Here is a 14,599-nt window from a genome sequence, read left to right on the forward strand (position 1 = left end):
GTGAGATAGGTAAGGGCACTTAGCACTAAGCCTGCAGACCTGAGTTCAATCCCCGGGTCCCACATGGTAGAAGTAGAAAGCCAACTCTGCAAGCTATCCTCTGATTTTGACAAATGTGTACACACACATACACATACATGGAGGGAGGCAGGGAGGCAAGGAGGGATGGACTGATTGATTGTGGGTCTGAGAGGTGGCTTAACAGTGAAGAGCTCTTCCAAGGACCTGAATTTGGTTCCCAATACACACATCATGTGACTCACAACTACCTCTTAACTCTAGCTTCAAGGGATGCAATACTCTCATGGACAACAGCATCCACAGAGATACACACATAAACAAACAAAACCAATCATTAAACTTTTTTAAGTCAAAGGGCAAACAACAACAAAAGCCCGATGTGAGGATGATAAGGCAGTTTAATTTTTCCTGCAAGGACCTACTCTGAATCTGCAACAAAATAATGGAAAGAACAATACACTCCATAGGGTAGAAGAGCAGCTTTACAAGAAAAGGTCCCATGAGATTGTGTCCTGGCTCATAGCGCTCTTCTAAACAGCTAGCTCCTACAGCATCAGACCCCTCATGCACAGAGCCAAGCACTGGCCCAAGGCAAGTTACAAGGCAGTAGATAGACACCCTAAAGATCACATACAGAACTACTTGAATGCATGCATGGTCACGTTAGCTGGGCTTCCCAGAGCCTCTAGGTAACAACAACACTCTCTAACGGATCCAAGATACACATCAGAAATGTGTTCCACTAGAGAGAAAAGATCTGACAAAAGAGGTTAGATGAGTGAGCACCCTACAACTCCAAGAAAACGTAAGCAAAGACAAGTACCATGAGCACACAATCAGGGAACTAAAAAAATGACTCAGTCTATAAAATACTTGCTGAGCAAGTAGGAAAATATGAATTCAGATCTCTGGCACCTACATAAAAGCCAATTGTGGTAGTACATGTCTACAATTCTAGGGAAGAGAGAGAGGGATTCCCAGAACTCACTGGCGAGGCAGTGTAGCCAAAAGCAACTTCCAGATTCAATGAGATCCTGCCTTAAAACAGAAGATGGACATCAATAGAAGAAAATATTCATCCCTCCCATCCCAAACTCCCACTGCCAAGCAACCTACAGACAGACAGACAGACAGACAGACAGACAGACACACACACACACACACACACACACACACACACACACACACACACCCCTCTACCTGGGTGAGGGGTTTCAATTAGGCCAGAAGCAGCATGGAAGGCATTCTGCTGCCTTCACACCAGGGTAGCAGCTGCAGTCATAAACCTGAGAAACAATCTGTGAGTGCTGCATTGAAATTCAACCTCCTGAGAGCTAGCACTACAGGACTATGCCACCATTCCCAAATGTCTGAGAGTATTTTCAGTGTTTTGCCTGGCTCAGGTAAAAGGAGAGGAACAGAAGAGGCTAAAGAAGTCTTCTTCCTCAAAGGGAACACACTCTACTCTGCTGGTGGAAACAGAGACTCTTACCTTCATTACATGCAAGATGAGCAAAGAAAGCAATGATCTGCACAGTTTTCCCAAGTCCAGCTTCATCAGCTAATATGCCATTGAGATTCTTCCGGTACAGTTTGGCCAACCAGTCAAGGCCTATCTTCTGATAGTCTCTGAGAGCACCATACAGCAAAGATGGAGCACTATATTTCACCTATAGTGACAGACAGACCACCCAATGAATGACTAAGCAATCAGCACACCTTCTCAAAGCCTAAATTTAGAGGCTATATAACACACTTATAGGACAGTCCCAAATTATTTACAGAAGGACAGCAACTGCCTTTTCTGCCTTTTCTAGTAATTTTTATGGAACCTTTTGGGAGGCAGGAAAGAGTTCCTCACCGAAGTTGTGACCCGGGCACTGCCCTTAGGGAGGATGGCTTCAGCCACAGCAGTAACTTCTGTGATGTCCTTGGTGTTGGATTTTCCAATGCTCATTCTCTCTGCAGCTTTAAACTGATCCATGATGAAGAGGGAGTCAATGAGGACTGAGTCCCTCCGGCCCTCCCTGTCACTAGGACAGTCTTCCACATCTAGAACAACAATGAAAACAGAGCTAAGACTGCTGTGAGTTTCGTAAGCCTAAACATACAAAGAAATGGGGAGGAGGCAGCAGATGACAAGAAAGAATACAGAAATGATACCCTTTTTTTTTTTCTTCACTGAAATCCACTTTATACATCCACGATAACATGAATGACTCTTCAGAAACATAACTATCTGGTGGGATGGGGGAATGGAAGGTTGGGAGGGTGGGAGAGAGGGAGAACTGGGAACATATGTAAAATAAGAAAAGAAACATCACTATCACCTATATCTAGGAATCAAAGCAAAATCTACCCCCAACAGCCTGCTGTTCAAGAAATGGTTGTGTTGACTGGGAGCCCATAATGTGGACAGTATCTTAGGTTTAATAATCTCCTTTGTACTATCATCAAAAATTCGGAAAAATTAGAAACAAGGAAGAAAGAAGTCTTTGTCTCTGACCCTAGGTCTTGCTACAGAAGGGGACTGTGAAAGGCCCTGAATTCCACAGGAGACCCTCTGTCACATGGCCCTATGCTCCTGTATCTATCTAGTAAGCAAAAGAATTAGCATGAGAAAAGGGCAAGCTGTGAGTCTGTGTATCTTTCTGGAATCAACCACTGAAAACCTGAAAGTTAATAAGCAAACACATCTAGAAAAAAACATTTCTATATCCTCCACAATTCTCCCAATGCTCTGATAAATGTACCAAGTTAGTAAGTAAAAACTTCAGAGTTTAAAGAGTATTAAGCAGGAAAATTGCATATAAAATACACTTCCTTTTTTTTTTTTTTTTTTTTTCTTTTTTTTCTGGCTCAAATTCTTTTGCTTTCTGTATACAGTCACACCCAGACTTTATCCTATCCAAAGCCCAAAGTCCCAGCAACAACTAACGGGAACTGAAGAACCTGTCCTTGGGTCCAATACTTCAAATTTCTTACATCTTATTTAATGTCTTTATTTTGGCTTTCATTTTAAACATGGATTCTTTACAACACTAAAAACATACCCTCTTCCCCGCTTGATTCTTCATGATCAGGCTCAGGCTGTGGCCACTGAAAATTTGGCAGAAAGGCACCTTCATACAACTTCATCAAATCAATTAAGGGCAATTCAGCTGGAAAGGATGACAGGAAGGAAAAAGATCATTTTATGACAACTATCACTTAGCTGCAAAAGAAAAAAAGCACTCAGAAAGACATAGCAAGAAGACTAGGTGGGTAGCCTGTCACACACACTCCTCTTCCTAAAACAGCTGACGCAGGCTAGCATGCCTAAGACCAGACACGTTCATACCTCTGCACACATCTGAAAATCCACTATCAAAAATATTCTGAAATCTGAGACTTCAGAATACCATTTCCTTACTGCTCAAAAAGTTTTGGATTTTAAAGCATTTTGGATTCTTGATTTTTCGAGGAATTTACAACTTGCAAATTCTAAAAGTACATTTTAAAAAAAATTTTTTTTGAAAAGGTTTATTTCTTATGTATACAGTATACCTACAGACCAGACAAAAGAGGGCACCAAATCTCATTGTCAATGGTTGTGAGCCATCATATGGTTGCCGAGAATTAAACTCAGGACCTCTGGAAGAGCAGCCAGTGACCTCTGAGCCATCTCTCCAGCTCAGACATTATAGAAAGCCATTGCTATGATCAGAGTCTAAATAATTCATGTCCCTGGAGTGAAAGCACCGCACCTAAGAGCACTTGCTGCCCTTCAACCGAAGCTCAGTTCCTAATATCCAGTCAGACAGCTCTCTCTCAATCATCTGTAATTCCAGCTGCAGAGGGTTCCATGCCTGATTCTGCAGGCCAACCATGTTCCAAACCTGAGCATATGTAGAGCCATTTGCATACAAACACCATAGAACAAGAGAATAACAACAACAGCACTGTTGGAATCAAAGTAACCAACAACATATTTTTGTGTGAAACTGTAGAGTTGAGGTGTTAACAAGCGATACCCAACAATCTGGATGAAACTAATGAGCAAAACCACTGGACAGGAAGAACAATCCCTTTGTCAAGGGATTCTGCTTCAGTCTCAACAGTGGGTAGGGAGACTCACAGAAAGAGGAGAGGAGAGTTCAGGAAGTGAGATACAAAAAGCCTAGGTCAGGTGTAATTACAAGGACAGGAGTAACTCAATACCACAGATCTGCTTCCTTGACGTTGGCAGTACTATGCTGTTTCGGAATATTTGTTTAACCATGCAAAGATGTGTTGCTGTTTTGCCTTGCCTGCTTAAGACAGCTGATTGGTCTAATTAAAAAGATGAGTGGCAAATAGTGAGGAGGAGGTACAGGTGGAACTTCCAGTCAGGGAGAGTAAGTAGGAGGAGGAACTTAGGCTCAGGAGAAGAAAAAGAGATGACAGGGAGACACCAGAGGTCAGACAGACAGACACGGAGGAAGGAGGAAAGTAGGACATACAGAAGGAAAGAAAAGTAAAAAGCCCCAAGGCAAAATGTAAATTAAAAAAAAAAAAGGTTAAATTAAAAGAGCTAATGGAACAAGCCTAAGTCAGAACTTCATTCTGACATTTCTCCTGAACTTGTTTAACAGAGTAGATGGCTTAAGAGAAAAAAATAGTGAACAGGCGTAGTGGTCATAATTAATAATAAGTCTCCATGTCTGTATTGGGAACTGGTTAGTAGCCGAAAGAGAATGCCAACTACACTCTGCCCCATGTACTGCGCTCACTTGTATCTATCTGACATTATTTTCAAATGTTCCCATGTGTCTATTTAATGTTTAATGAAAATGTTTTCAGTAAGAGAGTGACAGCCTACCTTCTTTGGCCAGATTAGAAAGTTCTGTGTGGTGGTCTACAAGCCCTTCATGTGCTTCTTCCTCTTCGATGGTCTCTTCTTCATCTTCCACTAAAACGGTTATCATCAGAGGTCAGGGACATGTAAAAACTTCACTTGAACTTCTCAACATCACTAAACACTATTAGACTTCTAAACTGTTTTATACCTATTAAAGATACTGAATGTTAACATTTTTTCGGGTTGATCCTAGAAACCACTGTTAAGCAAGCAACAAATGGGAACCCCTTTCACGTCAGCAGTGCCATTCACAGCCTGTGCAATAGACCTCTGCTCAGAATGCTGGTGACGTTTCCACCCACTACAGAAAAGCCACATGCATACTTCCTGGGATACATGCTTTCTAGGAACTCATCACTGCTTACTACAAAGAAGGGCCACAACCCAAACCTAGTGTGTGTCCTCCCCTTAGCACTAATTAACTCAGACTAGCTTATACTCTTCAACCCTAACTTCTCAGAGGTAAGCAGCCATTTTTCAGCTGGCTTCTTCTCAGTCACACTATTACAAAACCTAGCTCTTCCAAAATATATACATGTGCATGCATGCATGTATGCATGCATGCGCGTGCGCGCGCACGCGCACACACACACACACACACACACACACACACACACACACACACACACACACACACTCGCTCTGCCCATTATCTCAGGTCTTCATTAAAAAACCTCTACCATACACCAAATTTAACAAGGCACCAGATACCACATCGCTGGTACCTTGACACATCTAGTACTAGACATAAACAGCTTGGGCTTGGTGCAACCTTATAAGCCAGACTGGTCTTGGAACTTCATTCTGACATTTCTCCTGAACTTGTTTAACAGAGTAGATGGCTTAGGAGAAAAAAATAGTGAACAGGCGTAGTGGTCATGCTGACATCACAACGGGAGGAGAGGACAGCCTGGGACTATGTAAGGTTGTATCAAAGAAACACAGTGTTTAAGGTGACGTTATCAGATACCTGTCCAGATCTAATTTCCCTAAACTAACCACTACCTAACAATGGGATGCCCCAAATCAGTCAGTCACATTTACAGTTTAAAAAGAAAAACACCTAAAAATCACTATACAAGGCTAGATGCCAACCAAAAAAAAAAAAAAAAAAAAAAAAAAAAAAAAAAAATCTTACTGCCTGCTACACTGATAAACATATCCTAGCCTCCCAACATCAACAAATAGGCAAGGAGAGAAAGACAAAAACATAACCTAACTCCTTCCAAGAGAACATTTGTTTGGCTGGAGGGACCAGAATTGCTTCTGACCTCTACCTTTCTCCAGCTTCAGTGCCAGCAGTCAGAGCTCTGTGAGAGTGGCTGAACTGTGCACAGGGAGAATAGCTAAAAGAAGGGACAGAAAACCAGGACACAGGAACAAATGGGAGAAAGGAGGGCACTTTGAAAAACACAAGCTGCTATGTCAATGTCAGGCAATGGTACCCAAGCTCCTAGCGCCTGTGAGCCAGCCGGTCACTCATTTACTTATCTTTTGGAGTGAAACAATCCTGACAGGTACCACACTAACAGACTGGCCAAACTCTTCCAAACTAGAATCAACCCTTACTAAAACCTCAAACTTTCAAAAGTCTGGATGTTTACACACTGCCAGTCAAGCCAGTAAAGTTACAGCGCTGCTGAGACCACCGGGGCATCCCTCACCCAGCATCTGTTACATCACACACTGTCATCTTGTTTCCTCCGACACCCGACTCCTGTTTCCATTGTTTCTACAACCGGGAGCCAGGACATATTTGTTTGCCAACAGGTCAGAAGCCACGGACACAGGCTGATCTCAAGTCACTCACATAAAGTTATATCTGTGTTCTACTCTGAACCAAGTGCCAACATTTAAACATGACGGAGGCTCCTCCCCAAAGATCCCAGCCTGGTGACTGTGGTGGCAGTGAGCATGTCTTCCTTTAATAAGTACGTTTACCCGAGTTTACCAAGGTCACTCCTTGAGGACAGAAACAGACCTGGCCCTGAATCATCTGTGTACCCCTAAGGCTTGTGATCTCAAGGCCCCAATAAAGCATCAAAGGAGTGGGGAACCAACCTTCATCGTCAGTCAAGGAAGTGCTAGCTTTTCTTTTCCTCCCAGGTAGTCCTAGATCCTGAAATAAAAAAAATTTCAGAAATGTGAGATTTAATAACACAGAATAGGATATCAAGGCAGAAGTGTCTATTTAGCAGATGTCCAAGCTTCAAGGCATTTGCTGGGCAATCATGGCAAAGACACCAAGGAGAAGAGGAATGATCCTTAATTACAACTGCATCCTCTCAAATTTGCAGTCATATCCCAAGTGAAACTATGGCCATTAAGTGCCACTGTATTTTCTCTTTTTTTGTTCTGTTTTTCAAGACATGATTTCACTATGAAGCCCTGCCTGTCCTTTGTACACCAGGCTGACCTCAAATTCACAGAGATCTGCCTACCTTTCGCCTTCCAAGTGTTGGGATTAACAGTGTGCACCACCACCATCCAACACCATGGCATTTCCAAAGCCCCTTGCATCAGAGAGCAACAACCCTGTACTTACCAGGAAGTGTTCTGGTGATGTTTCAAATCCCTTTAATCTGGACTCTTTGCCTAGGTAGATAAGAAATAAAGAGTATTACCACCAAAGCTGTGGCAAGATGATGCTTTTTTAACTCAGCAAGTACTGTCTTGCTTATACATGCTGAGATCTATGGCTATCAACACTCAAGGAGAGGGACTGTAAATTCCACCTCCTCCCCTCACAGCCTCATTCCTTTTGGCAACCCAGAACAACTGTTTCCATCTTGTGATTCTTTTTTTATGCTTACTGATGTTTTTTGAGTCAATGACAAGCTGACTGAGTTCAGGCTAGCTTCAAATTCACAAACCCCTGCCCCTAACTGCTAAGCATTGGGATTCAAACTTCTGCCACTCTCAGTTTATAGTTGTACAACTTCAGCAATGGCCACCTGTCAGACTGCTCCCTCATCAACAGTATGAGAGGTAACGAGGGCTCCTGGAACATTTTAAGGACTAGAGAAGACAGTGAGTGCCATTTGTGTTGCTCTCTCACTCGTACCTAAGTATTCAAAGACCGGGGGAAACTACTGCAGAAATATCTCGGTGGTGCAAAGGCACTGCATCAGCCCAATCCCCAAAAGTAAATAACTGGCTTGTTTACTGTACAGAAACAGGACTTGAATTCTGAAAGCATTCAGAATGGACCAACTTTGGGTTACTGACACATAGAAAAAAAAAGTTAAAGAAATGAGATAAAGAATTAGGCTGCTGCTGGGCCTGTTAGTGTACATCTTTTGATCCCAGCACTCAGGTGCTGGAGGTCAAAATCTTTCCTCCTGAATTTCAGACCAAGGGCTACAGAGTGAGATCCTATTCTCCCCTAATGCCCACCCCTTTCATGTCTCTCTGTATACACAAAATTAAAAAAGTAAGCTGAACAAATGCATGCACATGGTCTCCCTGACCAATGAGCTCTCTAGCCAAAATCAGGAAAGGAAGCTGCACAAAACATGAAAAATTCAAAGCTCGTGTGCACATATCCTATAAAGTAAATGCAAGGTCTCACAAACCGTAGATGAGCACTCTATACCGGATACTTAAGACTATCCTTAAAATCTTGGCAAAACAGCTCAATGAGTAAAAGCACCTGCCATCAAGCCTGATAATTAATCTAAACCCAATCCCCAGAACCCATATGACAGAAGAACCAAGTCTCACAATTGTACTTAAGAGCTCAACACATTACCCAAACACATACAAAGTAAGTAAATAAGCCTTTAAAATGCTGGGCAGTGGTGGCACATGCCTTTGATATCAGCCCTGGGGAGGCAGAGACAGGTGGATTTCTGTGAGTTCCAGGCCAGCTTGATCTACAAAGCAATTTCCAGAACAGCCAGGGCTATTATATAGTGAAACTTTGTCTCAAAAAAAAAAAAAAAAAAAAAAAACCACAATAAAAATATATGCACGCACGCACATACGGGTCTCTATCTTTTGACCTATCTGCCTGGGCAGACAGGTCAGAAGGTAAAGACCCTTACTGCCAAGCCTGACCGCCCAAGACTGATCCTTAGGACCCACGTGACAGAAGGCGAGAACCATCTCTAGAAAGTGCCATGGTGCACATGTGTCTTCCCCCATCCCACACTAAATAAACAAATGCAATGAAAAAGTTTCCATACCATACCTCTTCTGGAAACTTTATGTAAATTTAAGGCTTTTTTCCTTTTCTCTTCTAATTCTACTTGTAATTTTATTTCCACAACCTAAAAATAAAAAAAATAATAATTAGTAAATAAGCAAGCCATTAAGAATGTAAACTGTACAACTCTACACATAACACAATCAACCTCATTCAAAATATTTAAGAAAAAAACTCCGTTTGGTGCTTTCCTCTTTATTTTGTATCTTAGCCTATCCTGCTCAAATTCTATTATGTAGTAAAAATTTCAAAGTTCTTAAGAGAGGGACAGAGTGTACAGACGGAAGCAGATATCCTTAAGACTTTGCTTTTCATGACCACAAGACACCAATAACAACCTGACCAGCCTTAACTACATTCTCCTTTCAAAGCTGTGGCTTCCACGGGTACAGAGTAAACAAAGAAATGGACATGGCCTCACCTAAAACTCGCAGAAGGCTAACAACAAAGAGGGACAAGTGAGCACAAGGCCTCCACATGACAAGCATGAACGCTGGAGATGCTGTGTTACCTGGCACACAGCCTCACAGCTTAGACACATTTGATTTTTGTGTTGTTTTGTTTTTTAGATCCCATTAAGTTACCTGCTCAATATTTGACCAAAAATATTCTATTTCACGGGCAGTGGTGGCAGCAATGCGTCGCAGTCTACTCTGCTCTTCCTTCTTCCCTCTTTCCTCGCGAAGTTTCTTTTCCTCGTGATGTCGGGCTACAGTTCTGACAAGCTGGTGAAGAAACATTCAAGAATTTGTTGTATTCAGACTGGCAAGGTAAGTTAAGCAAGTAAAGGCACTAGGCACCAAGCCTAATGACTTGAGTTTGATTCCCCAAGAGCCATATGGAATGGAAGCAAAGAGTCGACTCCCACAAGTTGTTCATGTCTGAGTGGGGAGTGTGCATTGAGGAAAGTAGTAAACAGGAGACAAGAGACAGTCAGGAAGGCACCCAATGAATACTGAACCACCCATGTTTATTGTGTACAGACTTTTTATACCCCATCCAAAGAGGGGAGAATGCAAAAGACTCTGGTTTGGGTCCCTATCAGTCTGTGTTCCCAATGGGAACACACTAGGTCCTTGCCAGTAGCAGCTCCAGAAAGCAGGAGAACTGAAGGTAAGAACTCATTCACCACAGAGCACACAGCAACAGCCACTATCTACCCTAAGTGAGACACAACAGCACTCAACTACAACACCATGCACTCATCTTTCGCCAACCCTCTCATGGATCCTTAAAAGCTCTCCTTGGAGATGGTGTCTGTTTCTCCCTGTCCCAGTGAGAAGGAAAGGTAGATAGATACAGGCTTAATGGGCAGAGTTGGTCCCTCATTATGGCCTACGAATTCTGTGCTGCTCTTCAGCCTACCTACCCTACCCCACCAGCCAGTTCTTGTCTGCCCAGCCTGGAGTCCACAAGCCCAACCTCCACCCTGTCCATACCAATCCATGTGTCCATCCCATTACCCACATGTTCCTCCTACTGGCTACATGTCCATCCTATCCAGGTTGGTATTCACATGTCCAGAATCATTTTCCTTTGAACAAATACTTAACAAGTTTTGGGCTTTTTTTTTTTTTTTTTTTTTTTTTAATGTTTTCCCTTCTTAAACTAGATGAGGAAAGAGGGGAGTTCAAAGATGGAAATACACAGGTCAGGAAACCAAGGTCTGGGAGTGAAAACAACGGTCCATGATGTGTAATAGTAAGTGCATTTGCCCACATGATGTGTAATAGTAAGTGTATTTGCCCACATAACGAAAGGATAACTAAGTTCCACCCAGAGGCCAAAGTTTTCCAGAAACTTGTCTTCTTATTTTCATTTTTGTAGAATGAATAGTACCACCTCACAAGTCTCTGAAGGATTGTGCCTGCTATGGGAGCAATAAAAGGAACAAACTCTCCACCAGAACCAGACAGAGACAGCTCAGCCACACAGTTAAGGAGAGACACACGAGGGGCAGAATTGAAGGCAGAGGATGAGCCTATCCGCCTATCATCTTATGCCTGGCGCCTCAACGCATCCTAATCCTAACTGGCAAGCAAACTGGAAGGAAAAGGAACCCAACCTCTACACCAAGGACTCTTTTGAGTCTCCACCTACACAACAGAAGATGCTTTCTCCACACATTTTTTTTTTTTTTTTTTTTTTTTTTTTTAATTAAGACAGGGTTTCTCTGTGTAGCCCTAGCTGTCCTGGAACTTACTATGTAGACCAAGACACATAGATCCCCCTGCCTCTGCCTCCCTAGTGCTGAGATTAAAGGTGTGTGCTACCACCATTTAAGGCATGTGCCTGGCTCACAGCAATTTAAATTCCTACTATTCCAAAAGACACAAAGCATGAATGGCCACTGCAGTTTCAAGCCTACCTTCTTAGCAGCAGCCAACTTCCACCTCCGCTCCTGGACAAAGTCTGTGGCCATCCACTGCATCTCTTCCAGCAGATAATCCCAATGAGACTTAGGGCGAGGAGCCTCTTGAAGCTTTGGCAGCCGCCTTAGGGACCACAAGCCTTCCTTCCTTAAATCTGCTATTCGCTGATGGATCTGGTTTTCCTGTAAGGAACATGGATGTGTGGGGTAAGGGCTAGCATATAATTAAATGTACTCTGCTAAACCCTATTGTGTCAAGGCTCAGGAACTGAGAGAGAGAGAGAGACTCAAAGAGGCTCCAGTTTAAGATAAATGTGCACACAGGGCTCTAGAAGAATACAATAGAGTCAGAGTCTCCCAGACTCAAGGAAGACAAGCAGCAGTGATCCTGCTGTCTCTAAAGAGCAAAAGAAAATGGTCCAGGTATACAAAGGAAACAATCAGGAAGAAGAATCAATGAAGACTGGCCACAGAACTAGCACCAAACCAGAAAACAAGCAGCACTTAGTTTATGTCAATCAAATGTAATATATGCTTATTTTAAATCCCTGGATGAAGTTGAACAAAACAATCACCCAACAAGAACTAAGTACTAAGTACTGTAACACAGCTATGACTTTCATTTTAGCAATGTTGTTGTTTACCAGATAAAAGACTCGTGGCCAGAAAAAGATAAAGATTTACAGTAAAGACAGATTCACATTAAGAAACCTCTAAAGGTTTACAGTGTGTTATTTGGGGCTGGCGCCGCAATGGGTCCAGGCCGGCAGAAAAAAAACCTACTCCTAATATTAATTTAAGAGAGTTAAAGACAAATAGTTATGGTTATAGTTTTCCTTAATTAAAATTAAAAATAAGTTACATATAGGACTTTAGACTCACAAAAATAAAATAAATGATAAAATATTTTCTTAAATCTTACTAGATGTTAATGAACTAAATACTGATAACTGTAACTGTTATTTAATAACTGTTGGGTGATAAATTTTGCTATGTTAAGGTTAAAACCCCTCTTTTTATTTAGACAGAAAAGATGATGGGAGATGTCATTCTGTAAATATGTTTCTCATACTGGTTAATGAATAAAGCACTGATGGCCAATAGATAAGCAAGATGGGTGGGACCAGGAGACAAGGAGGATTCGAGGAAGTAGTAAGGAGTCAACATGGAGAGACGGGGGAGACCAGACGCCAGCCCCACTCCCCGGTATGATGAGACCACGTGAAAATACTTAGATTATAATAGAAATGGGTTAATACTTAAGATAAAGCTAGCTGATATGAAACAAGTAACTGGCCAACAAAATTATATCTAATACAGAGTCTCAGTGTGTTAATTGGGGCAGGCACGGCAGCGGGACCAGGCCGACAGGGAAAAACCTTACTAATAACAGTACTGGGCATTGCCTCTTAAGGATGGGGCTCCAGTCTGTCACTCCTGCCTGACTCCTGCCTACAGTCACGACTGGAAGGAAATCAGCTCACCATGGTCAATTTCACCACAAGGCAAAAATGTCCACTAGTCTACTTTGAGCAGAGAAGGCTGCATTATTTGGTCCCAGTCCTGGTTTCTAATTAACAATTTTAAACTATCACAGCCTTAAAATATTACAAATGAAATGTAAATCACAAGCCAGAATACAAGCTGAATTCTGGCTACGTTGTATGATGACATACCCCTTTATTTCGTTCAGCTATTCCCTTAGCCAAGTCGGGAGCAAGATCTCCCAAGCCCAGAAATGGGGGGGGCTAGTCTAGAAAACAAGACTCCCCCCAAACAAACAAACCAAACAAATATGCTTTGTTATTTCCCTAAGCACACTTACCAGTGTTATTTGTTCTGCCAGCTTATCCTGAGAACCATCCTGGGATGAGGTTACATTCTGAGCAGGACTCTGTGGCTTGGGGGGAGCTGACACTGTTGCCCCTGGAGACCGGGAAGTGATGGGAGACAGAGCCTTGCTGGTAGCAGAAGAGGGTCTGTTCACTGGTGAAGAACGAGCAGGCGAGGGTCCAGGGCCTGAGCCACTCACGGGTACAAGGGATGAGGAAGAGGAGGAAGTGGGTAGAGGCCGCTGGCAGGGCTGGGCAGAGTCCAGGGGGGGCCTGGTCGATGCCACTGTCTAGTGGGCAGAAGACAAGTGAATCAGGGTCAGGACAAGGCTTCCACAGGTTCAGAGTGCCCAAATGCCAGAGCTCAGCCGACACAGGCCAGCACAAACAGTGCCTTCTTCTCCATGGCAACACACACACACACACACACACACACACACACACACCATTAATCCCATCACAAACCACAACTCAGAACCACAAGCTAGATACTGTCCAAAGATTAAATTGTACTGCAAAGAACCTAACAGAAACTCCATTATAATCTACACTTTAGTAGCTTGCTATATTATCTCAGACGTCATGGAAGCCTCTCCTCTTCTTCACCTTTTTTCTCTTACTTTTAAGAGATAATTTAAAACAAAAAACAAAACAAAAAAACCTTCATTATAAAGCCTAAGTAGGCCTTGAACTGTATCTCCCTGCTTCAACCCTCTGAGGGCTGGGGTTACACATACACACCATCATATGCAGCTGTTTTAATTTCTTGCAATGCTTTTGGATCTGGATTGGCAAGTTTTATTTTCCACTTATGTAGAATTAAAATTTGTATTTAAAGGCATATAAGGAAGGAAAGGCAGTTGCTTTGATCATGAAGTCACAAGAAAAGGAAGCTGGATAAAAGCCACAAACTAAGCAGATGCATCCATCTCTCTCTGCTCACTGACTACATGCATGTGCAATGTGAACAGACCCCTCATACCCCGCTGTCATACCTTCCCCATCATAATGGTTATACCCTTCAACCATGAGCCAGAAATCTCTTCATCCCTTACTTCAAAGTAAAAGCCACATAGGACTGTTTTAGCTGTAGAAAAATAAATAGTACAATGCTAAGCTAGATTTTTATTTTATTTGTATTATATTTTCATACACTCAAATGTCAGGTGAGCTTACTAATTTTTTGTTTGTTTTTGGGTTTGGGTTTAGTTTGGTTTGGTTTGGTTTTGGTTTTGGTTTTTCGAGACAGGGTTTCTCTGTATTGCTCTAGAGCCTGTCCTGGAACTCGC

The 14,599-nt window shown here is 42.4% G+C and overlaps 1 protein-coding gene across 13 annotated transcripts in view; it reads right to left on the reverse strand.

Annotated features, from left to right (window-relative positions):
• The window catches only part of Ep400 (E1A binding protein p400), a 98,271-nt gene that overhangs the window by 50,232 nt on the left and 33,440 nt on the right, over nt 1–14,599 (reverse strand). For all 13 annotated transcript variants that reach the window (XM_051176410.1, XM_051176406.1, XM_051176408.1 and 10 more), the window contains 10 exons: nt 13,304–13,600; nt 11,476–11,661; nt 9,692–9,832; nt 9,093–9,171; nt 7,446–7,495; nt 6,962–7,019; nt 4,862–4,951; nt 3,075–3,182; nt 1,883–2,073; nt 1,514–1,691 (listed from right to left, as the gene is read on the reverse strand). In XM_051176410.1, the coding sequence (XP_051032367.1) occupies nt 1,514–1,691; nt 1,883–2,073; nt 3,075–3,182; nt 4,862–4,951; nt 6,962–7,019; nt 7,446–7,495; nt 9,093–9,171; nt 9,692–9,832; nt 11,476–11,661; nt 13,304–13,600 (1,378 nt within the window). The remainder of the gene's footprint in view (nt 1–1,513; nt 1,692–1,882; nt 2,074–3,074; nt 3,183–4,861; nt 4,952–6,961; nt 7,020–7,445; nt 7,496–9,092; nt 9,172–9,691; nt 9,833–11,475; nt 11,662–13,303; nt 13,601–14,599) is intronic.

Source organism: Phodopus roborovskii, unplaced genomic scaffold, assembly GCF_943737965.1.
Source record: "Phodopus roborovskii unplaced genomic scaffold, PHOROB, whole genome shotgun sequence".
Classification (NCBI taxonomy): domain Eukaryota; kingdom Metazoa; phylum Chordata; class Mammalia; order Rodentia; family Cricetidae; genus Phodopus; species Phodopus roborovskii.